Genomic DNA, 22,842 nt, shown 5'->3' on the forward strand with positions numbered 1-22,842 from the left:
AAAATCTGTCACAAAAAAATTATTTAATCATATTTAAAGATTAAAATATATCAAGAAATATGTCAGTTGTGCCATACTTTCATACAAGATGTGTAAATTATTTCCAAAATAAATATTTGTATTTGTGTATGACTGAAGCTGTAGTCTGTTTCATTTAATCAATTATTGCAAATGTTGAAAAGGAGATGGTACTCCTTTGTACAGCAAATGTGTACAATAATTAACATTAAATATCTCAACTCTGCAACAATAAATCATCAGTAGAGTAAAGCCTGGAGTTTTCTATTTAAAATTAATTACCATAAAATAAATAAAAATTGCGAAATCAGGTGGAAGTTTCTTACAACTGGTTAATGAGACAACAGCTTGACTGCAACTGCTGTAATGACCTAGAGGGGGCAGTACTTCCGCTGCATATTTCCGGTTACACAACGTAAACAGGAGAAGAAGCAGCACCTCAGAACCAAAACATCCAGGACTGTGGAGTTATAAGGTATTATCTTCTGCTTTTACTAATGTTCAGTTATCTTTTGAGAAAGTTTAGGCCAACCCAGTGTTTTATTCTAGGTCACAGTTCAAACGAACAAGCTGAAGATTTTGCTTAAAACTTGCTATTATTTATGTAAGTAGTTAGTAATAGCTATTATTACAATATACTTGTTTAAATCGCTAGCTAACTTACTTGGTATTGCGCGCAGGGAGTTCTGAGTTGCCCTGTAGTCATGACAGTGCTCAGTACTTAGCTTTGTCGTTGCTTTTGTCACATCTCTTTTAAAGGTTTTGGATCTAAGCTAACCAGGTTAAAGTTTAAACTTTTCCTATAAGGCGTAACTATAAATACAGCGATACATGCGTCTCTATTTCCCCCCAAAACAGCTTCATCTCTTTCCTCCTTCATTGTCTATCAACATTCAAACACTTCCGTGAACTATGGCATATATAAGTATATATATATATATATATAGAACAGCTAGGCTAAATAATGGTGAAGATAATTGTGATAATGTGTGTGTTCACTTCTGCAGAATGCCTTTCCATTTTTGCCCCCAATGCGGGACAAAGCTGCAGCCTGATTTCAGATTTTGTCCATCCTGTGGAGAAAAACTTCCCTGCCCTTCTGATAAATTTGGGTCATTGCACTCCACCACCATTTCTAGGGATGAAGCAGCAACATCAGTTATTAAAACAAGCCCTGCTTCAAGCAAGAATTGTGCTTCTATAGAAAATACGGGTGAATATTTTTAGCAATATTGTCTTGAATGTTAATTTGGAGCTTTTATGTCATTCTAAACCTTTTTATTAAATTGAATGTATTATTTCAACCCCAGTTTCACCCCGTCCTGCACTGCGAAAGACCCGTAAAACTCTGCACCTGGAGAAAGCAGTTACATTTAACATCAAGAGTGCTTCTCTAGATGTGGGGCCTTCCACTCAGCTTACCAGAGATGACAAGACTGAAGGTAATTAATATGGTTTAGAGTAATTTATAGTTCATAGTAGTATAGTTGTTAGTACGTATCTGCAGTTTGGGGCCAAACTCAACAACACTTTCAGCGACATGTTTTTGGCTCAAAGTAATGAATACGATTAATAAAGATTAAATAGAATTTAAAAAGAGAGGTGAGGTGCATCTTTGATTTTCAATCCTAAATATAAAAGGCTTTAATTTGCATCAACAGATAATGGTGGGTGTCTGGTATCTCCACTGAAGCAACACAAAGTCACTGTCAACGCCGATACAGAGGAGCTTACGTCAGAGTGTTCATCCCCTGTTGTAAAATCCCTTCGAACCAGTGAGCTGCAACACACAGCACACTTTCTCTTTCCACTCATGCACATACTGTATGAAAAAACATGAAAACTGCACTTAGACTGATTTGTGTTTTGCATGATCTGTTGTTTTTTGTTTTTGTTCTTATTTTTTTGCTGGATCCGTGTGCAGTCAGGGGAAAGACAAAACTCTCTAGTCCGGCTAAGGAGCACACAGGTGGGAAAACCGAGGAAACAACAGTTGATGGCGCTTCATCTGTTTCCTCGCCAACCACCAGGTCTCCTTTAAAAGGTGAGTTTCAACTGTTACTCAAGATGATACGCACACACTGATCCAAGTGTAGATTAGATACACCAGTTATATTCAACTGTCAATAAAGGCTACTTATATGAACTGCTTCAACTCATAATGTTACACATGACATATCATGAGATGAGAAGCGTTTGAGGAAATACATAGTGGGTGACTTTAGAGGACACCTTAGTCCAGGTGTTAGAGAAAAATGGGTAAAATGTTGGTGTTATGATCACATGATGACTTATCTGCCAAAATAACTATCTTGAAATTGCAAAAGGATTCAATTTTGTTCAATTTCGTCCCAAGCACTCCAAAATACGAAATTTTTCACATTTCAATGGGGGTGGATACGCAAAAAAATGGTGAGTTTTTGAGCATGTTCAGGCCCCCAAAAAGTCAATTCATTTAACGGAAGAACAATAATAATAATAAACTCTTGCATTTCAATAGGTCTTCACACCGCCTTCGGTGCTCGGGCCTAATAAAGGAATGAGATATATGATGAAATCTAAAACTATTTAAAGAAATGATATAGAAAATCTGTCTCTTCACATATTTCCAGTGTTATTCTTTTATTTGTTCCAAATAATATTTGCGCGTTCATTTTTTTTCTTTTACAGATGAATTCTTTTGTGTAGCCCTGCTGCAATTTGAGATGTATAGGCTCCAACTGATTAAAGCTATAAATCTATTATAAATTAAATCTTAAAAATAAATTCCTTTTCCCTTTGTGCAACAGGGAGAAACAAAGCCAAGAAGACGAAACATGGGCCTGCAGTGGAGCCACTGCAGGAGGGCGAGGAAGTGGCGGACACGACGGGTAAGAAGTGGAAGCTGACGAAGCTGCTCAGCCAGAGCACAACAGAGCTCCTCTATGAAGGTGAGACTGCATGATGTTTAAAAAGTTTCTAACTCTGGGATTATACTATAACTTACAATTAAGGAAGTTGACATTTAGACTCTGAAGGTTGGATTAAATTTTATTTGTGGAGAAAGCAAAATAAAAAAGTATGATATTGAAATGTATGATATTCCTTCAAACATATTATACTGAAATCATTATTTACAACATATTTAGTTTAGCAAAACTTAAACAGTAAACCAGAGCAAGAAAGATCAAATTATGTCAGTCGTCCTTCTGATCAGAGTCTACTTTTCATAGTATTTGGATAAAATAGTTGTTTTTTTTTTGTAAACTTGTTTAAAGCAGATTTTATTCCAGTGGTTCTCAGAGAGAGATGGCTGTTATAGTTTAGCTGATCAACCTGCATGACTTCGGCAGCATATAGCAGCTGATCCTGAGCCGATGTAGAAAACTTAAAAATGCCAAGCCAACTTTATTTATAAAGCCCTTTAAAACAGTGGACACTGACCAAAGTGTTGAACAGTAAGAATACATAAAACATTTAAAAGACATCAAATCAATTTACGAGCAGAATGAAACAATGTGAAATAAAACCAAAACTAAAATAATAAAAACACTAGAGAAGAACAAGAAAAGGAACGCTATTATATAAATTAATTTATGTTGTTTTGTTTTCTTTTAGTTTCTCGACCCAATTTCAAGGAATCAGGTCACATCCTCAAACTGGTCAGTACCAAAAAAATGTTTTTATATGTGAAGTATTGTTGCACTGTTTCTGAGATGCCATTAATACACAATACCACTTACTTATAATAGTTTTTTGTTGTTGTTGTTTGTCCTCTACTACGTGTGAGCTTTGCTTCTTCCGTCCTTTTATTGTCCTGCACTGAATTGGTAAATTTTATGTGTCTTTAACTTCAGGGAGCTAAAGATGGGAGAATCTTCAATGAGCAGAACTTTCTGCAGAGAGCTGCAAAACCTGCATCTGGTGAGGGTTTATTTTAATGTCTTTGAATAGTTGTACACCCCCAGTAAAAAGCTTGTGGGAAGGGAGATTTTACTGCAGATTTGCTTCTTGTTCTGCTTGAAGCAGTTCTGATGTTGCACATTAATCCTTCTGGATTTTGTCTGCAGTGGACAAGTGGATCAAACAGAACAAGATGGATTTTCTGGGGATTCCTCCTTGCGTTGGCTTCGGTCTTCATGCAGATAGTTACAGGTGTGCATATTTACTCATTATGTGACAACATTTTACTCTGACTCTGAAAAATGTTTTTTTTTTTTTTTCATGTAGGTTTCTAATTTTCCCCAACATCGGCCGCTCTCTCCGCTCTGTCATTGAAGAAGAAAACAACCTTCTGCCTGAGAAAGTTGTTCTTCAGCTCGTCTGTAGATTAGTGAGTGTTTTTCATTGTGTATAAACCTGCTCGACTATATCCTTTACCACCAGAAAAGCTTGATTATTCTTTTCCCCAAACAAACTGCATCTTTTCTTTGATCTGTCAGCTGGATGTGCTGCAGTTCATCCACTCAAACGAGTATGTTCATGCTGACATTAATGCAGACAACATCTACGTCAAACCAGGACAGAAATCACAGGTAGGAAATGCCTTCATGTACAAACTGAAGCTGAACAATGAAACTGTACTGGATATTTCACAAACCTGTAAAATTTGTTTTGTTTTGTATATTTTAAGTGTGTTTTTTTAAGTAAAAGTGTGTTTTTAGGTTTACCTGGTAGGATATTGCCATGCCTTCAGGTACTGTCCTGGAGGCCAGCATGTGGAGTACCGTGAGGCCAGCAGAACACCACACGAGGGTGCTGTGGAGTTCATCAGCCTGGATACACACAAGGGAGCAGGTGTGTGTCGTCTCTTAAGATTACCTTTTTAAAAGTCACTATAAACTAACCATCAGCAGGCTTGTTTTCTTTCTCCCAGCTCTCCATCTGCCACGTGTGTGTTCTGAGACTGATGCGAATTAATTCCTGAAGCTGATTTTTTTATGTTCTGCTGTGTGACAAGTTTAAAAACATTTGGCTTGCATCATTTGTGCTGCTCCTATGTATGAGGGTGAAGGGTAAATGTGGTAATTGCTGTGTTTCAGCCCCGTCTCGCCGCAGTGACTTGCAGTCTCTGGGTTACTGTATGTTGCACTGGCTCACAGGGAAGCTGCCGTGGTCTGAACTCCCTCAACCAGGTCAAGTGGCCGCCCAGAAACAGAGGTATGAGAGAGTTCCTCAGTACTGGCATAAACGCCTTTAAAATATAAAAATGTACCAAGTTTAGCTGCATGTATGTGTCCCTTAATCCACACTGTGATATATTTTTATTTATTTATTCATATATGTAATAATTCTTTCTAAAAGCAAACATAAAAGTGAACTGTAAACAGCTGCAGGCCAAAACCTCATTTACAATATTCACAGAGCAAAACAAAAAAAACTTTTCACTATATTTTCTTAACATAGCAGCTTTAATAGTTGTTATAAATACAATATTTGATTTAGCTTCTTTCAGATTCAGATTGTTCCATAAACTGACACAGTAACACATTAGTCCTGCACTTTTGTTCTAAATCTTGATTTTTAAAATATCTCACATCCTTTTAAACGAATTAATTCATTTAAATTCTAATCTTTTTTTCCCCTGAGCTTTATTTTCTTCAGAACACTTTAATTAACTAGATTATTTACATTTTATTTGTTGTAACTTTACAGATTAAATGACTTGAGAAATCTCCATTACTGTTTCTGCAAACAATTAGTGCTCTTTTTTAGTAAAATTAATACTGGATTAATTTATGTTTTAAATGTAGTTTCCCAAATTTCAGTGCAATAAGTCAGATACGTAACAATTGAAGAATTATACAGCAGATATAGTGCTTTATTTTCCAGTGAATATAGCAATGGTTTTTCCTGTTTTTTATTTTATATAGTTAATATGTGACTTCCATCAATAACGACACCTAAATACTTAATTTTAATTAATTCTCATACACTCTATATCTAAAGAAAATTCAGTGTTGGTACCTCCATCACTAAATGTTGTTGAAAATATAATAATTTATTTACATTTAGCTACTGTTTCATTTTTCCTGTTTTTTCTGGACCTCTTTCACATCCTTAATATCCAAAAAGTTGAAACATCTGCATACAAAATATATTTTAACAATTTAAATACATTAACAATATAATTAAGAAACAAAATAAACAGTTTAGGACCTAGGATTGACCCTGGAGGTAGCTCATGTGTCTGTTTTTATATAATTTATTTGTACATACTGTTTCCTGTTTTTCAAATAACTTATAACTAAAAAACAGTTTTCAATGCAGGTTCATGGAGGATGTTAACGCCCTTTTCAGCCACTGTGTTGGGAAAAAGAGAGTTTCAAGTGAGTTTAAGTGCGTTTACTGTCATGTATAACAAGTGTTGTGTGCTGTTTGGTAACACGTCTGTGTGTGTCATGTTGTAGGTGCATTTAAAACCTATCTGACGTCAGTGATGGCTCTGCAGTACTCGGAGCAGCCTGACTACTCCGGGCTGAAGGGCGGACTCAGCGCTGCGTTACAAGAGCTGGGCGGTTTGGTGGAGCTGCCGCTCAATTTGTAGGTGAGGACGGCCCTCGGTTGGTCACATACTCCTGGATACACCTGGTCACCACTGGAGTTTCACTTGAAGCTGATTTATTAAACAGGTGGTTTTAATGTTGTGGTTGATTGCTGTAAATCAGTTTTTGTGTGTGTTAAGATTTCTTTCTTGTTCCAAAAAGCACTGGAGAAGATGTCAGGTTGTCAAAACATTCTGGTTTCGTCTGAGTTTAGTCTTTTCTCTGCACAGACTCTGGATTTTAACTGGCGGTAAGTTTCTACGCTTGAACTGTAGGATCTGCCTGTAAAATCACATCTCAGTTCATCTGTACACCTAAAAACTAAAATACTGTCCCCCCATTCAAAGTGTGTCATTCACTCCGAATGAATGAATTCTTGTTTCTACAAATTGAATTCTGGATCTGTTGCTAGTTTTTACCTGCGTGTGTCATGGTGGAAAATTAAGAATTATAACTTTTACAAGCAGTACCAGAAACCTCAACCAACCAAATAGTCTAACTGATTGTGGTCTCACAACTGATCATTGAAACAGGTGTCAGGCCTGCCCTCTATCAAGCATTACATCCCTGTGAATCCTGCATAATTCTATAGCAGCAATCATGGTATAACATTCTCTAGTCTCTGTGTAACCTGTTAGAAAAATCCAGATAAATAAGTTCATTCTAAAGCTTACTGTTCATGCTGCAAGTTCACACTTTTAGAGTTTGCCATCTGGATTCAGATGGTTGAGTAAGAGGACACAACTGAGATCAATTTCAGTGAAGATAGAAAATGTTCCTCTTTTTTCTAAGTAAAAATGACACCCTGGGGTTGAATCTGATGTTAACTACCAAGTGTTTTGAACCCCTTAAAGTGTGACGTTAATTTATATCTTCTTTCCACAGAAATTGAACCATAGGACTGCCGCTTTTAAAAAAATCATTTTAATCTGCAGTGTTTTATCTGTCATGTTTTGTTGCACTGAAAGTTTAGCTGTTGCAAAGTTCATTTCATACTGTTGACACATCAGTTTTAGGTGTGTGTGTGTGTGTGTTGTTTGGGGGGTATACTGAGGATTTTAGCATTACATGAGCAACATGATTTAAAAAAGATAATTGAGGTTTTTTCTTATGCCTAGATTGTGGGTGAAGTGGACAGATTAGTTAAATGTTTCAACAGTCTTTTTTTTTTTTTTTACGTGTGTATTTTTTTCTGGTCACTTGTAATTTCATATTTTTGTGTATAAGGAAAGAGCATTGTTACCTGTGCTGTTGCTTTTTATGTTTACTACTGTTGAAGCTTGTCCAATACAAAGACGTGGACTATGATGAAAAGTTTTTCATTTTAAGCAGTGTCTTAGTATTCTTTGTGTTTTTAAATCCAAAATGTAGCCGAACCACTCACACAGCATTCATTCATGCTAATTTAACATATTAGGTTTAAATAACTTCATTCTGCATTAAAAGTTGGTTCACTCTTGTTCTGTTTGATAATTCATTCAACACACAGTGATGTTAATTTTAAAGAAACCTTTATAAAGTTTAAACATTTCTGAACATAAACATTTTAACATTTCAAGACATATACAATTCTTAATATGAAACAGTAAATATCTCTTATTGTGCACACTCTTAAAGTGATTCAGAAAATAAAACACTATCATCTGCCGGATCTCTCCTGCCATGGCAATTAAAACTTTAACATCTCTGTCACTTGAGGCACTTTCTGAATGACGAGGCCGTTTAAGCACTATGTAAAAGCAAAATGAAAGACAACAGCGCCCCCGTGAGGCAGCTTTCTGACACAGTTACAGATCGGGTGGGTGGCTTCGTTGGAGCAGAGCCTAGCTTTCACACTTTAAACTGATCAGACATGCTGGCAGCATGAGGCGGTGACACATGCAGGTTTAAATATAGATCCACACTGCGGATGGTTTTCATGTTTGTAAAAAGCAGACCAAAAATGAGCTCTGAAATCCTATTCTTTGAGAATTTATATCAACTTCTTCTATAATGTGTCCATTCAGCACAGGCACTGACACAGTTTGAAATGAAAAGGAACTTAAAAGAAAAGATCCTCTTTGTTTTCAGGGTACATTCCCAGTTTGAAAATAACTTCTTGTCTTCAGACAAACATCACATGCTCATAAAGTCTTTCGTCTGACAATGAAAGAGCTTTGGGCTGTACACTGATTTAACACTGAAATCACAACCTTGGTAGGTTTGTTTAACCACAAATACTGTTTCTTTATGAAAACCGAATGCAACTTGGTAAATGAGTGTTTCTCTGTAGACTGAAAAATAAAAGACTGGACTTAAAAAATAGTTTTAAAATAATTATGCAGAAATAAGGCCGCGTTTATCTGTTCCTTAAATCTTTTTGGACAATGAATTTTCACACAGAAGCAGTTTATGAAATTGTAAACATTAGTGGTGTCCCACTTTAACCCAGGCAAAATAATGGAGTGTGTCAAAAGAATGATTACTGTTGGAGTGAGGTGTGTGTGTGTGTGTGTTTCAGTCTGGCTAGTGGTGCAGTAACCTCCAGGTTTATCATTCTTGGTAAACAAGGCAAAAATAAGCACAAACTCCACTGTGATGGAAGAGCTTGTTTGTCTGAGAAGTGGAACATCCTCAAGGCCTCCAAGCCTGCAGTGTGAGAGAGATGGCACCGGTTTGTCAGAGAGGAACAAATTAATTAGCTGTGGCTCCACTGAGTCATTAGAAGACAGCAGTGGCCAGTTGACTGGGAGTGGAGGGACGCTCTGGCTGATCATGTGAGGTCTCCTCTCCTGAAAGGTTAAAAACAAAGTTAAACTTTTTACACCTGCAGTCACACAAACGACTATGTCCTCTGTTTACTGACACACTCCTCTCACCATGTGGTTCATCTCCCTTTTCCTCACTGTGCTCCTCTTTCTCGTTGGGAATTTCCACCTGACCCAAATCCAGCACATCATCCATGTTCGACTCCTTTAAAAACAAAAACAAAAAAAAAAAACATTTTAACCACTGTTTTTTTGTAACATTAAAACAAAGTAACACAACAGCTTTGACAGGAGTCGGTTTACCTGTGATTCAGAAAAACGATCTTCATCTGAGTTCCTAAATCCTTCTGGAGCTTCCATGAGAATTTCCAGACCATCTGCCTCCTCTGCATCACTGCTGACAGCACATATTGATGAGAAAACATTAATGCTTGTATTATCTTGATGCTACTCCTTCATTGACACCACAATTTTCTCCACACAGAGGTAACTGGTCAAATGTTCAAGCCTCCATGTTTTCATCAGATGTGTATGCATTTTCCCCGATTCAGCACGTGCAAACTCTGGGTTTTCAACTCCAAACACATCAACAACCAGCCAAAACTGACGATAGATTGACGTCATACAGCGTAATGAACACCAGAGTCAGAAAAAAGCCTTTACATCAGCCTCACAACAATCCTGAGTTAAACATATGAAGGATTTTTAACATATTTTCAACTTACTAAGAAGGTCTACTGAGGTGTTAAAGCAGCAACAGTGTTTCACACATTTAGATCTAAACTAAATAAAACTCAGTTTTCTTAAGCCAAATATTCTGACAGGCTGCTATTGCCTAAACATAGATGATATTGAGTATTTTTGTAGAGGAATAAATATAATCTATTTATTGTGATGGTCAAATTTTCATAACTACCTGGAGAAATAAACAGCTTTAAGCTACATTTAAAACGTGCTATACAGTGGTCCCTTGCTACAACGTGGTTCACCTTTCGCGGCCTCGCAGTTTCGTGATTTTTTTGTGCAATTTTGCATGCTTTTTTTTTTTTTTTTAACAGCACATTGTCTTCTGCTTCTATAATACTGGACTTATTTTTCTGTGAAGGTTTGAACTTTGAGGGTGTTTAAACAAGAGAGAATAGTGTGAAAATGTTAATGCCTGTCTGAGAAAAGTGTATAAAGTATGTAGTGATGGGTTTTACAGCCTTAAAATATCTATAATTGTAAAAAATAAAGCTGACTACTTCGCGGGTTTCGCCTATCGCGGGTTATTTTTAGAACGTAACTCCCGAGATTAACAAGGGGCCATTGTATTTATGATAATATAGTTTTTTTGTTGCAGCACTGCCACAGCCAGGAAAAAAGATTTACCTGCATGTTAGAGTTGATTTAATTTTTAAGCCTTTTTAAAATCTGTATTGACTGGCAAATACCAATAACATGCTGATACTGTCAGAAAAGGGCTAAATCCCTCATTCATGGCATACTTTTGAAAGTAGGTTATTTCTTATTTCTATCAGCTGTTGAGAAAAATATCTACAACATCAGCAGCTAAACGTTTATCGGCCAGCTCATAGATGACTGTCTTTATTTGTTGTGGCGTAAATAGTGTTTTTAATTCCTTCTGCACTCACAGTAAAGCTAAGAGGAAAAATTTCAGATTCAGGGGTTCAGTTTAGATTAATCACATGACTGATCACTATGACTATGGTATTATAGCAGGAGCAACCCATCATGGAAATATTTGGAATACAAACTACCAGAGTAACAAACATTTCTGTTCTTTTGTTTCCCCACTGACCTTCCTCCAGAGTACAAGTTCTCCATAGTCTCCTCTTCTAGTTTCTCTTCTGGTTTATTTTGGTCCTCTTCACATTCCCCATCATGCTCTTCTTTTGCTCCTTTGTCTTCCTGCTGCTGTTCATCTTCCTCATCGAGATCAGAGTAGTTGAGAAAGTCGAAGCTTTCAAGGGCAGTCTCGACTTCCTGAGTGAAACTAGCAGAAGTAGGAAAAGGAGCCTGAGGGGAGAGAGATGCTAGAGTTAAACAAAAAAGTCAACACATAAGACTTCCCAGAAAAACCTGCTGATTTTTTTTCTGCTCACTGTTGGAGTGTCCTCTGGTTGTTTTAACTCATGAATGGACTGATGTGGTTCTCTTTGTTCAACCTCGCCTCCCTCTGAAGTTTCAGTGGTGCCATCCTCTAGTTCTGTTTCAGTCTCTTTAGTCTGTGCCAGCAAGTCCTCACATGGATCATCCTTTAGCTCAGCCTTCTCCACCAATGACACTTGAGGTACAGGAGATTCTTTTTGGCAGGAGCAACTCAACTCTGGTGTTTTTGAGAGTTCCTCTGATTGGACAGATGCCCTGTCAGTGGTAACATAGTCTGAGGTACTCTCTCCGGCAACACTGAGACAGCAGGAAGTCTGCAGGTGGCCGTTTGGCATTGCGTCCGTCTGAGGGAAAACATCCCCTCCTTCTGTCTCGTCCTCCTCTTGGTTGGATGACAGTGATGGGGTCGATGCGCTGGACTTGTGTGGTGCAAGTGAGAGCTGATTGGTCAGAGTGGTTTGCAGCATGTTGGAGGCTGTCAGCCTCTGAGTGTGATGAGCCAGCGCTGGACTGGAGGAGTCGTCTGAAGATTCAGAAGAGTTGGACCAGACTGTCCCATTCTCCATTTCTCCCTGACGCTTCAGAAGGGACTGGAGGGGAGGAAAAAAATTATCATTTTCATCAAACAGGAGGATGCTGTGTGAACATCTTAGTTGTAACATACAAGAAAAGCCAAATTCAGCAGGTAAGATTCAGCAATAAATTAATCCAAAAGGTCCTTTAACAGTGTATCACAAGCTGAAGCTAAGATCAGGTTGACATTAAACTAGTACGTATTTTCAAAAGGTTTTAAAATTTTTGGTGTTTCACTTGATTTGGTTAAAATATGTGCTGAACAGCCAACATAAATAATTTGCCACGAAGGAGCTGATATGAATTATTTTACAGTAATCAGATTTTAACCCTGTAAAGTTTACACTAAGGAAAAAGCAAGAGATAAACATTTCTTTGAATTTTCCTTATCTTTTTTGACAAGAATAATAAGAATTGATGTTTTTTATAAACACATAGTTGAGATAAAAGTTAATAATATAGGGACCATAGTGAAATTTTTCAAATTTGAAACAGAAATGGGATAATTAACACTAACCTGTGGCATCACGTACTCATACCGAGTGGTAGAGATGGCTCAACCAGGTTTATTTACACAGTTTTTAATAACATTTATTATTACAGTAAAATGAAAATGAAGATTTTTGCTCTACCAAACAGTAGAGCAGGACTTTAAAAGGGCCAAACTAAACAATATGCTAGAAACAATGCCCTTTTTCATTCTATGTGTTTTATGAACAAAAAACAATTAGGTGACAAAATAATAATCAGCTTTATAAAAGTTGTGATCAGTGTGACTTGATTTGAAATAAACTTGAAGAACTTGTTCAGTTTCATTACATTTCAGATCAAAGCTGGTGCCATGTGTCGATTACTTTTAATAAATAAATATTTCACTACGACTGCGCTTAGGTCTGCACAATATTTGGAAAACATGCTGTATTAGTGATGCTATAATTGTTTAATCAAATATTTCAATATATGGTGCTAATCTCAGGTGTATTAATGAGGGATTCCTTCCACTTCTCCACTTGTGTTGTTGTAAAACATACACAAAAGCAGAATTCCCTCTAATTGGAATGCAACCCCATTAATACAACTATACTTGTCCTATTTAATTTAAAACGTCTGTTATATTGTGGTTAACTTTACAGTACTGATTGTGTGCATGTCAATAATCTGATAATACACGTTATGTATATTGTGCAGCCCTAACTGGACTACTGCCAGCTAATCTACAGCTACAGCTACATCCCAACACACCGGCTGTGATGAAATAAAGCGCACTGAAGCATGGCTGAACTCCCAACGTAAGGATGCGACCCTGTCCGTCGTGACACGAGAGAAAGCCCCAACCAGCGAGCGGCTCTGCCTGGGCCCGCTGCGAGGCACGCTCTTCATCGAGATGAGGAAGAGGAGGGACATATTGGAGGGCTACTCAACAACTATTAAACAGCTACAAGGATCACAGCTGGGTTCGTACAAACTGCTGCTGCCATTCATTCTCCTCACATGAGACATCCCACTACCACAACCACATGTCCTAACACACAACCCTCTGTGAATGTCCTCACACATGTCAGTACTACCGCTACACACAAAGCAGTTGGGGAGCAGCTGAAACAGAACAAGCCGGTGGGATGACAGTAATAATAGCCATCAGTAGCATAAATCACAAAATTGCAGCTGTACACATGAGAGGTAAAAAAATTTAAAAAGTACTTTGTAGTATTGATTTATTCAATGCATAATACAAATCATGCACTAGAAGTTTACTTACTTAATTTAAATGGAAAACACTGAGGATAAATGTATTTTAATGTGACTTACATAGAAAACCTGCTCGCGCATAGATGGCGTGTCAGGAGGGCTCTGATTGGACAGCAGCCGTTTGGAAACTGTACTGGAGGATGATGTCTGGTCATCCTTATCGAATGGACTTAAAAAAGTAAAAAAACAGGACAAATAGTGAGCTTTTATAATCACAAACACAAAGCAGCTGAGGCAGAAAGAGGTGTGTAAGGTGCTGCAGGTGTACGCACCTCCAGGTAACCTCCAAGTTTAGCTTCACCGTCCCCAGGTCGTTGATATCCACGGCAAGCGTCTGAGGGAGCGGGCAGAACAGATCGAGCATTTCACAGGACACACTGCCCACCACCACGTGATTGGCCAGGCTCTTCAGCTCCGTCACCTTGACAACCAAAACAAGCAGACCTCAGAGACTATTCAATAAGAGCGATGATTATCTGAAGCCTTCAACCCCAGATGCAGTTTAGAGCAAGTTTCTGGGTGTGCATGATCAGGATGTGGTTGAAGATGTCTTATTTAAATGCCAAATATTTTCTTGCGCAATCACAGCTGATACAGAATATTCCTGTCATCTATCAGCTGTGAGCTACAAAGCTGCGCAGGGTGATGTATTCTCTCACTACAAAGCATGACAATCTGCTGCTCCTGCATTATAGTATGCATTGCTAGAAACTACCACCAGTGCCCAAATGAAGTTAACATTTCCATAATTTCTAAAGCTTTTATCTTCAAATGAAATAAAACTCACTTTTATTTTTCAATGTCCTGCAAAACTGCTGGCAGTGATACTGCATTTGACAGGATTCCCATAAAAACAGAAGAAAAAGTGCAAGACCTTCCAAAAGGCCCAGGCTCTCTGATTATCAGAATTAATGAAGCTCCATGAAGCCCAATAAAGCCCTTGACAGACATGTGATACGAAACATTAATGACTTCATTGATATTTAAAACAATGGATTTCAGGTATTTACACACTGGTTACTGTATTGAGTGTCAGAAGGAAGCACGAAGCACATGAATGTGACTGAATGGCACATAATTTGAGATACACAAGTTTTTAGACAGTCAATCTCCTCACAGCAACATGTCATATTTGCATGGCAAGTATGTTGTAGTTGGGTTAAATTAGTGGTGAACAAAATCAGCTAAAGCTGCCTCTGTTTCATGTTTAAGCTAATTGAACTGTCGTTACAGGAAATTGTAAGGTTTAACTGCACTGACTCAAACAGCGTAGCTGTAGAAAAAATATGGTGCACCTAATTATTGACGATAAACACAGAAGCTTTGAACAGTGCTGTTATTTATTTGTTGACGTGATTTGTGTGTCAACAACTGACCACATGCCAAATTATTTTACTGCTGCCGCAGTGTGTTGGACTATTATTGTGACTGTAGCAGTTCACATTTTGTTGTGCTGAAAGTCAGTTGGATTTCCTTTTCTTGCTTCTTGAAGGCGTTTCCTCTCTCATCAAAAACTAAAAGTTCTGAACTGAAGGAGAATGTTGGACAAGATGGTGAAACATCTTTGTGAACCAAGAAGAATAAGTTCAGTTGCTTTTATTCAACTTTATAGGATTGTCATGACCAGTTTCCTCTTTTATAAAACTGTGCGTGGCAAAGCAGACTACAGGTGGCGTACGTAGGGAAAAAGGGAAATGTGGCACATAAAAACTTTCAGATTTATAAAAGTGTGCACACGCACATCCTACGTCTGTTTATAAATCAGAATCAACTCTAAAGTTGGTGCATATGAGGGAGCGCCTTGCCCCGCCCTTATGGTGGCTATAAAAGGTCAGGGAGCGCCTAAAATAAATATTCATCATATCATTTCCATGATGGTTCAGGAGGGGAAGAAGAGGATTTTTTCAGAATGTGAGACTGAGATCCTGATGGACCACGTTGAAAAGCTAGAAAAGGTTTTATTTAGTGGGCACAGCGTGGTCATCACTAGGGTCAGAAAGTCAGAGGAGGGCAGCAAGTGGCAGATGCCGTCAACACCGTGTCAGAGGGAAGACACACCAGATGTGTTGGATGGTGCGGCTGGATGTCTCAGTTGGTCCCATGTGGGAGACCAAAGTTCAAATCCCACAGGGGGGAGTCGCTTTGGAGAAAAGGGTCTGCTAAATGACAGCACTGATGCCGGTAATTTGTTTTGATTGATAAAATATGTACAGATACATCTGAGATCAGTACCAGTTTATTTAGTATTAAATAATATATACACTCAGAGGACGTCCTGCAGGTGAGGAGGGACACAATCACCAATATTAACATGGTGGCCAAGAAGTTACAGTAAAAATAGAGACTGGACAGAAATTAGGACAACAATAAAAAAGCATTGTGTAAGAATAAATAAATAAAAGGAAATCTGGTGTGTTTTATTAGCGTTGCATCACTTCTAGACCTCCAGCCTCCAGTCTACGTCCCGCTCTGCTGGGTCTTAGAATGAATGACCAAAGCTACTTTTCACATTTTCTTTTACTGACTGGTACATGTTGGCAGCAGACTGTCCACATTATTTAGCGTGAATGCATTTTATAACGTACGTTTTGTTTTACAGTGACAGAACTTATTTTAGTGGTTGAGGTTCTTATTAATATCGTCTTCCTTTCTCTTGCAAATCCTGTTTGTTTTTTTTTGGGTTTTTTTTTTTGTTTGTTTTTTATGAGCGTGCACTCTTAGGAGTATTAATATCGAATGTGCCTCTTTATTCATTTTTGCAAACAGTTTTAATATCTAACATGTGGTGTGAAAGGTAATATTTGATTGTGCAGAAAAGTCTCACATTTCACATCGTTTCCTTGACTTTATTTTGTACCGTTGGTGTCGCAGTTTCCTGTTTATCCAGATTTTGTGCTAACAGGAGGGTCAGAGTGAAGGTAGGAACATTCTCCTGCCAAGTTTGGTTTTTATAAATCCCAAAAGCTGACTCTAATTACCTACACCAGCTTTATAAATGAGGCCCCTGGAAGACAAAGAATCTACGCCAACACCACAGTGGGTAACTCACACATGAAACCAAAATGTTCAGCCACCACCAGATAAATGGAAAGCGCTGCAGGTCTGAGAGTGACTTTAAGGAAAATCTCTTTCCTTACATTCTTTCAATGCACTGCTTTGATTATGGAATATATCTCCATGTCTATCCTGTTTGATACCTCCACTTTACCATGCTGTCAAAATGAATCTGTCTTCAGCTTTTCTACATTACTGCTGTCATCTAATAATGTTTTTATCAGCTTTTTCTGAGCCTGTCAGCTCATGTTCCTCATAAATAACGTAACTTCTGTCACTCTTCCTATCAATTCTCTTTCATGCAACCTTCCTGCTCCTCCCCTCCTCTTCTAGGTTCTTCAACTATCAGCCATCTGCTAACGACACTATCAGCTGCATCTAGACTTGCAGTGTTCCCTAACTCTGGTCCTCAAGGCCCACAGCCCTGCAGGTTTGAGATATTTGTCTGCTTTAGCTTGGTTAATTAATGAATCATGACAAGGGTTGTGCAGAACTTGAGGACAAGCTGCTGAGGAGATTTTCATGTGAATCAGATGTGTTGGTGCAGAGAAACATCTAAAACTTGCGGGAATGAAAAATTAATCGATGCCCCGAAGCACAGAATGAGACATTAGTCATTTTTAAATGTTTTCCAGGAAACTTGAAATACTGTACTCACAAGCCTTCTGTTTTTTGTCACTGGAGAAGAAAATGCTACAGATTATATGTAGTGGAAGTCATAAATAAATACGTTTAAAATGTCACATTTGCTTTTATTAAGGATGAAAATTTGTTTCATTACCTTGATTGACAACAGGTCTGCAACGAGGGGCAAGAAAATATACTCCTCACTGTCCCATATCTGCTTGTTGCTGACTTCCACACGGCCTCGTAGCCTCCAGCGCTGCCGCCCATAGCGCATTAGGACCTAAGAGAGACAAAAATAGTCGAGGAGATAATTCAGAGACAGATACTCAAAGGGTAAAAAGGAAGGAGTGTTCTGTATGTGCTTGTGTGTGTGTCTAACCTCATATTGGTCACCAGCACACAGTCGCGCAAATCCAGCAAGGCCTGAAATGTCGAAGATGATCAGAAAAATGAGAACTGGACTAAAAACAGAGTTGCAAATAGGAAGTCACATAAGTGAGAAGAGTGACTCACCCTTCATCTTGACATGAAATTCACCCATCTGGCTTTCTAACTCACTCTCAAGAGAGCACATGTGCTACAGAGAAAAAAAAGCATCAGGTTTAAACAGTGTGTCGTTCCCAAAAATAAATACATTAATACATAAAAAAAAATCTAGCAGAGACAATCTGACCTCAGGTCAGTTACATACCTCCGTACATTCCCTGTAACCCTTGTTGGCCTCACTCAGGCTCTCTCGGGCCTCCTTGCTGCCAGTGGCGGAGTTAAATGCTGCCACCATCTTGCTTGCTCCATCACGCAGTCGCCGCTGTATACAGTAAGCGTCATACAATTCCTCGACCTGGAAACATAACAAGGGTTTCAACACATGGATGTAATGAATGATAAAGGAAAATTTCCATAAAATGAATTGTGTTTACTGCTTTCTGACAGACTTTTTTTTATAAACTAAAGCATAATTTCAAACACAACACAATGACACGCTTGTAAAGCAAAGTAACATGTTTTTACATTTTTATAATAACAACAATGCAATTTTTAATTTTAAGTTTTTTTTTTATTAATTTGTTAACTCAATAATGTATTGGGTTATATACACACTTTGCTGAGGTGAAACTCCAAGCGACGCATGAACCTCTCGATGGCTTTCACTTGCTACAACAACAACAAAAAGAAAACATTAATTATACTTAGAAAAAATGGTCTATTATACTTTTTATAAAGTTTATCTTTTCAGACATTAACACACAACACATGTGGATTAAACTCACCTTATCCAACTCATACAAAGACCCCTGCAGAGAAAAAGAGAATAACATTTAGCATCACAAAACATGAAGTCAGTACTGGTATGACTGGCTTGACTAGCCAAGCTCTCACCAGACGACCGTTTCTCTTGTTTTCTCTGATCTGCTGACCCAGACTGTCCAGCTCCAGCTGGTGGACCTGCAGGTACGACCTGACAACAAAACCACATCTTCACTTCTTTATTCTACAGTCTAATGAGCAGCTGCATGCTTAGTGATATTCCACCTGGCAGCCATCCACTGGAATCAGTGCAAACAGAGCCTGAGGTTTGTTTACTCACTGTAAGCCTCTGCGCAAGGCGGCGTACACTTCATCTAGCCGCTCGGGCTGGGGGGTTTTAGTGGGTGGCAGTTTGGTGGAGCCTGTGAACATCCTGCTTCCTTACAAGGCACGTTTTTCTTGGATCAAACAGGACTGAGGGAGAAAGAGAGGAAGAGAGTGAGGGAGCTTTATCATCTCTGATATGGCTTTAGTGATTATTTCTATTAAAATGGACATCAAGGAAACAAGACAACAAAGAGTCAGATGGGGTGTTGCTCACCTGCTGAGTGGGGAGATACTATCACTGCATGCTTGGAGAGTTGTGTGTAGCTCTGTGGCATTAACAAACTGAAGGACATGTCCTGTAATTACACAAAAGGGAGATATTTGAGACAAAAATGTTCCTCTTCTCATACATCTCTAGGCCTAACACAACCTCTGTTACTCTGTGATCATCAAAAATTTTGATGATCACAGAGATGGCAACGGGGGGGAAAAAATAGAAAAACACTCTTTCACTTCCTCAGTGTGTCCAGACTGCTTTGTTGAAAGTCTGAGATGGAGGAACATGCTAGCAGTAACCACAGTGGCCACCACTGTCAACATTAGGGAGTACAGTCTGCTTATGCTTCTCTTCCCCTTCTTTTCCTGCCTCCACCCCACCTCCCCACTCCTCCACATCCAGCACCAGAGTACAGGAAGTCTCATGGCTGACTCTACACAGGAAATTCTACACTGAAGTTTGGCTCGTGAATATAAAACCATCCCTCCAGCGAGTGCGAGGGTGTAAAAAAGATTTGCGTCTTTTCTTTTCAATGTGCAGATCTGAGTGATGCTGCAGTCAGGAGAAACTGCAATAAGAGAGGGTCGTGTGTGAGCTAATAATCCACTCACAACAGAGATTACAGACTTAAACCAAACTAAATCTGTCAAGCAGGAGCCAAACTCACAGCGCATACAGGATGCAGCAACTGGCATCTGCTCTTCATTGTCAAGAAATTTGCTTCATAATACTGTAACAGATGAGAATAAGTGCTCCACCTGTTGGACTTGCTAAAATGGAAAACATGCAAATTATGATTTTACATGATCAAAGCTGTATTAAAAACAACACTGCTGATATGGCATTAATCTGCTCACACCCTGCTGTGCCTCTGTGGTCTCCTGCCACACAGTGAGGACATGGACTCGGGGTGTTTCAGGGGTCTGGTTAAACCACTAATCTCTTTTCCCCCCCGACAAGGATTAAGTGGAGCTCCTCAAGGTTAAAACAAAGCAAAGAGAAGGTGCCATACCATGAGAGCTTTTATGGATAAAGCACCCGACCAACAACCACCTTCTGCCAAACATGGAGCAGGGTTCAGACTCTGCTGTGAAAGTGCAAAGTCATCACGATAACGCACATGAAACACACAAAAGTAATACCCACATCTCACACACTCCACATCCATGCAGAGAGCTATACAGCCCATACATGTCCTCAGCAGCTGTTATTTATATTGATAATTATGAGAGCTAATAACCCAGTTTCCCCTATGTTAGATATGCTTTCATCCTGTTCCTTACATTAGAAGGCATTAGCTGGAGAAATCCTTTTCACAGAGCAGCATGAACAAAGAGTACACTGTTATCAACACCTCACAAGACTGGAGTTTGTTAAAAAAAAAAAGAAAAAAAAAAAGAAGCTTTAATGCACTCGGTGCATGAACAAGCACTGAGTTCAGCTGGTCAATGGATCTCACAACAATCTCAGTTTTTAATTTCATTTATTGCTTTCTTAATGTTTCATGATGTCATGATAATTATGGGAAAATATGACAAATGAACGCCATTTGCATAAGAAGCATTTTAATCAATACATTGTTTACTTCATAAGTTATCCATCTCAAATGATGAATAAACAGAAAAGGAGACAGAAAAATTGTCAACAGGGAATCAATAGCTTTTTCTTCTTGCCAAATAATTTAATTTATAAATACATTTTCAATATGTTTTTCAAGAATTTTCTAGTCTTTAGATATTTCATCTGAACAAGTAATTCCAAAGTGATCAATGTATTTTGATGGAAATGGGTAAAAAATACCAGGAATGTGGAAAATGAAAGTAGTAAATGTTTGCATTTACTTCACGACATAAGATTAATAACTGATATTTGGACAGATTTTAATGGATTTGTTTCCCTGTAATTCCCACTTGAATTTAAGGAATATTGAATAGCCATGTCTGCATATCAAACCATTGACAAAGATGTTCAACCACACTTTTTGACTGTTTGTGGTGGAGGGAGAGGAGGAGGAGGAGGAGGAGGAGGTGGATAAGGGGAAGTGGTATTACAATAAAATGCAGCCACCTCTATTCCAGATTACTGGATTAGCCTAACCCGGCGGCAGCAGGCCACTCAGGCGGATAAACACCTTCACACTCCACAGCAGTGCTCTTTACTTGCACTAACAAGCAAAGGATGGAGTTCAACCCGCAAACTTGTGAGACGCCGTCGTGCCAGATTTTGTATTCCGTTCATATCCCACCCCAGCAGCCACCAGAGCTCATCACAGGCCACAAAAAAGTCAACTCCCGTTCACACAAGGGTCCGCAGCGCCCGTTCCCCCTAAAATATCAAACCAACAAATGACAAGAAACAACCAAAACTCGCTGGAAAAAGAGGAATATGGCCAACCGGAGCCCTCTGCCTAGCGGATATTATTTCGACAACATCACAGCTAAGCAACTTCACGTCGGACGGGCTCATGCCCATGAAGAGAAAATTTGTCAGGGCTCTTGTTGTGACCTTGGCGATAGAAAAAGAGCTGTCTCCTACCTCTGTTTTAATGTCCAACAACCCAGAGGATATAACCTGGGTCCCATTCCCAACGAGATGCTGAACGCAGTTTACAGAGGTTTACAGTTATTCTGGGCGCTGTCCTTCTCCTTGATTTCGCAGTTTTTGTGTCCACAATCAATCTAGCTGCAGTCACGCGCAGCAACTTCCGGTCGACTGGTTTCAGTATAAAAGTTCAAGAATTAACCTAAATTTTTACCTGGTATGGTCATAATCATGTGAACCTGAATTAAATCAAACATTTAACATTGGACAATGTAACTATTTCTGCCACAAAATGGGGTGATAAAATATGATTAAATCAAATTATGAAGTAACCTCTCAAAATTGTGATGTTTCATTAAATTATTATGACTTACAGAAATATTCATTTCAATATAGCCAACGTGACTATGGCTTGACGTGTAGGGATTATGATAGTGAGGTCGAATGCATTTTTAAAAATCTCATAACTAAGACTTATGTCCTGGTTTTTTGGATTTAGTACTTACTCCTACATATTAATAACCCCCTAGATCTCATACCAACAATACAAGTCACAATTGTAAGAAATACTAAGAACATATTAACTTTAAGATAGAAATTAAATTAGGATCCAGTAAGTATGAAATGATAAAAAAAAAAATTCTTGGTTTTCAGACAGAAGCGCAGACAGACTGAGGACATCTTTCTCTTTTCAACACTTCCAACTGTCCAACAGTTTTTAATGCAATGTTTATGTTCTTTTCATCATTGATGGTGCTTTCACAGCTGTTAGCTGCCCAAGCCACAATCACTAGAACTTTGCTTTTGTTCTTTGTTTTTGAACTGTCTGTTGATTTAAATTAACAAAAATGTTTATTAATAATAATACGTTTTATTTAAGGTGCCTTTCAAGGAACCCAAGTTCTCTTTAGAATTCATATAAACAAATCAAAGTAAACAGATACAAAAACAGAAGCAAAATGAAGCCATCTAAGTGCAATACAAAATAACAGAGTAAAATAAAAGAGTTTAAAAGCAGTAGAAATATAACAATCAGACAGATGAA

At 38.4% G+C, this 22,842-nt stretch overlaps 2 protein-coding genes across 5 annotated transcripts; one reads left to right on the top strand and one right to left on the bottom strand.

The window, feature by feature from the left end:
- Positions 1-390: 390 nt before the first annotated feature.
- vrk3 (VRK serine/threonine kinase 3) lies at positions 391-7,453 on the top strand. Of its 3 annotated transcripts, XM_041983824.1 has the most exons (16): positions 391-493; positions 1,026-1,231; positions 1,329-1,460; positions 1,680-1,793; positions 1,943-2,062; positions 2,808-2,948; positions 3,616-3,659; positions 3,855-3,921; positions 4,068-4,152; positions 4,228-4,330; positions 4,440-4,532; positions 4,662-4,794; positions 5,040-5,157; positions 6,140-6,174; positions 6,268-6,326; positions 6,408-7,453. In XM_041983824.1, exons 2-16 carry the CDS (start codon positions 1,027-1,029, stop codon positions 6,426-6,428), a joined length of 1,470 nt encoding a protein of 489 aa, XP_041839758.1. In that variant the 5' UTR covers positions 391-493; position 1,026; the 3' UTR covers positions 6,429-7,453. The 3 variants fall into 3 exon arrangements, with proteins under 3 accessions (XP_041839758.1, XP_041839740.1, XP_041839750.1); XM_041983806.1 differs by lacking the exon at positions 6,140-6,174; XM_041983816.1 differs by lacking the exons at positions 391-493; positions 6,140-6,174 and adding an exon at positions 602-622.
- A 583-nt stretch (positions 7,454-8,036) lies between these two features.
- Positions 8,037-21,926, bottom strand: LOC121638794 (rho family-interacting cell polarization regulator 1-like). 2 transcript variants are annotated; one of them, XM_041983795.1, is made up of 17 exons: positions 21,792-21,926; positions 19,254-19,335; positions 18,993-19,126; positions 18,785-18,863; positions 18,676-18,699; positions 18,506-18,559; positions 18,096-18,245; positions 17,918-17,981; positions 17,784-17,827; positions 17,559-17,684; positions 13,996-14,144; positions 13,784-13,892; positions 11,395-11,991; positions 11,091-11,308; positions 9,593-9,683; positions 9,401-9,494; positions 8,037-9,313 (listed from the first exon to the last, which is right to left on the bottom strand). In XM_041983795.1, exons 3-17 carry the CDS (start codon positions 19,082-19,084, stop codon positions 9,243-9,245), a joined length of 1,962 nt encoding a protein of 653 aa, XP_041839729.1. In that variant the 5' UTR covers positions 19,085-19,126; positions 19,254-19,335; positions 21,792-21,926; the 3' UTR covers positions 8,037-9,242. The 2 variants fall into 2 exon arrangements, with proteins under 2 accessions (XP_041839729.1, XP_041839720.1); XM_041983786.1 differs by having other exon boundaries at positions 9,593-9,686.
- Between the last annotated feature and the right edge of the window lie 916 nt (positions 21,927-22,842).

The sequence above is a fragment of the Melanotaenia boesemani genome, chromosome 1, assembly GCF_017639745.1.
Source record: "Melanotaenia boesemani isolate fMelBoe1 chromosome 1, fMelBoe1.pri, whole genome shotgun sequence".
NCBI classification, from domain to species: Eukaryota; Metazoa; Chordata; class Actinopteri; order Atheriniformes; family Melanotaeniidae; genus Melanotaenia; species Melanotaenia boesemani.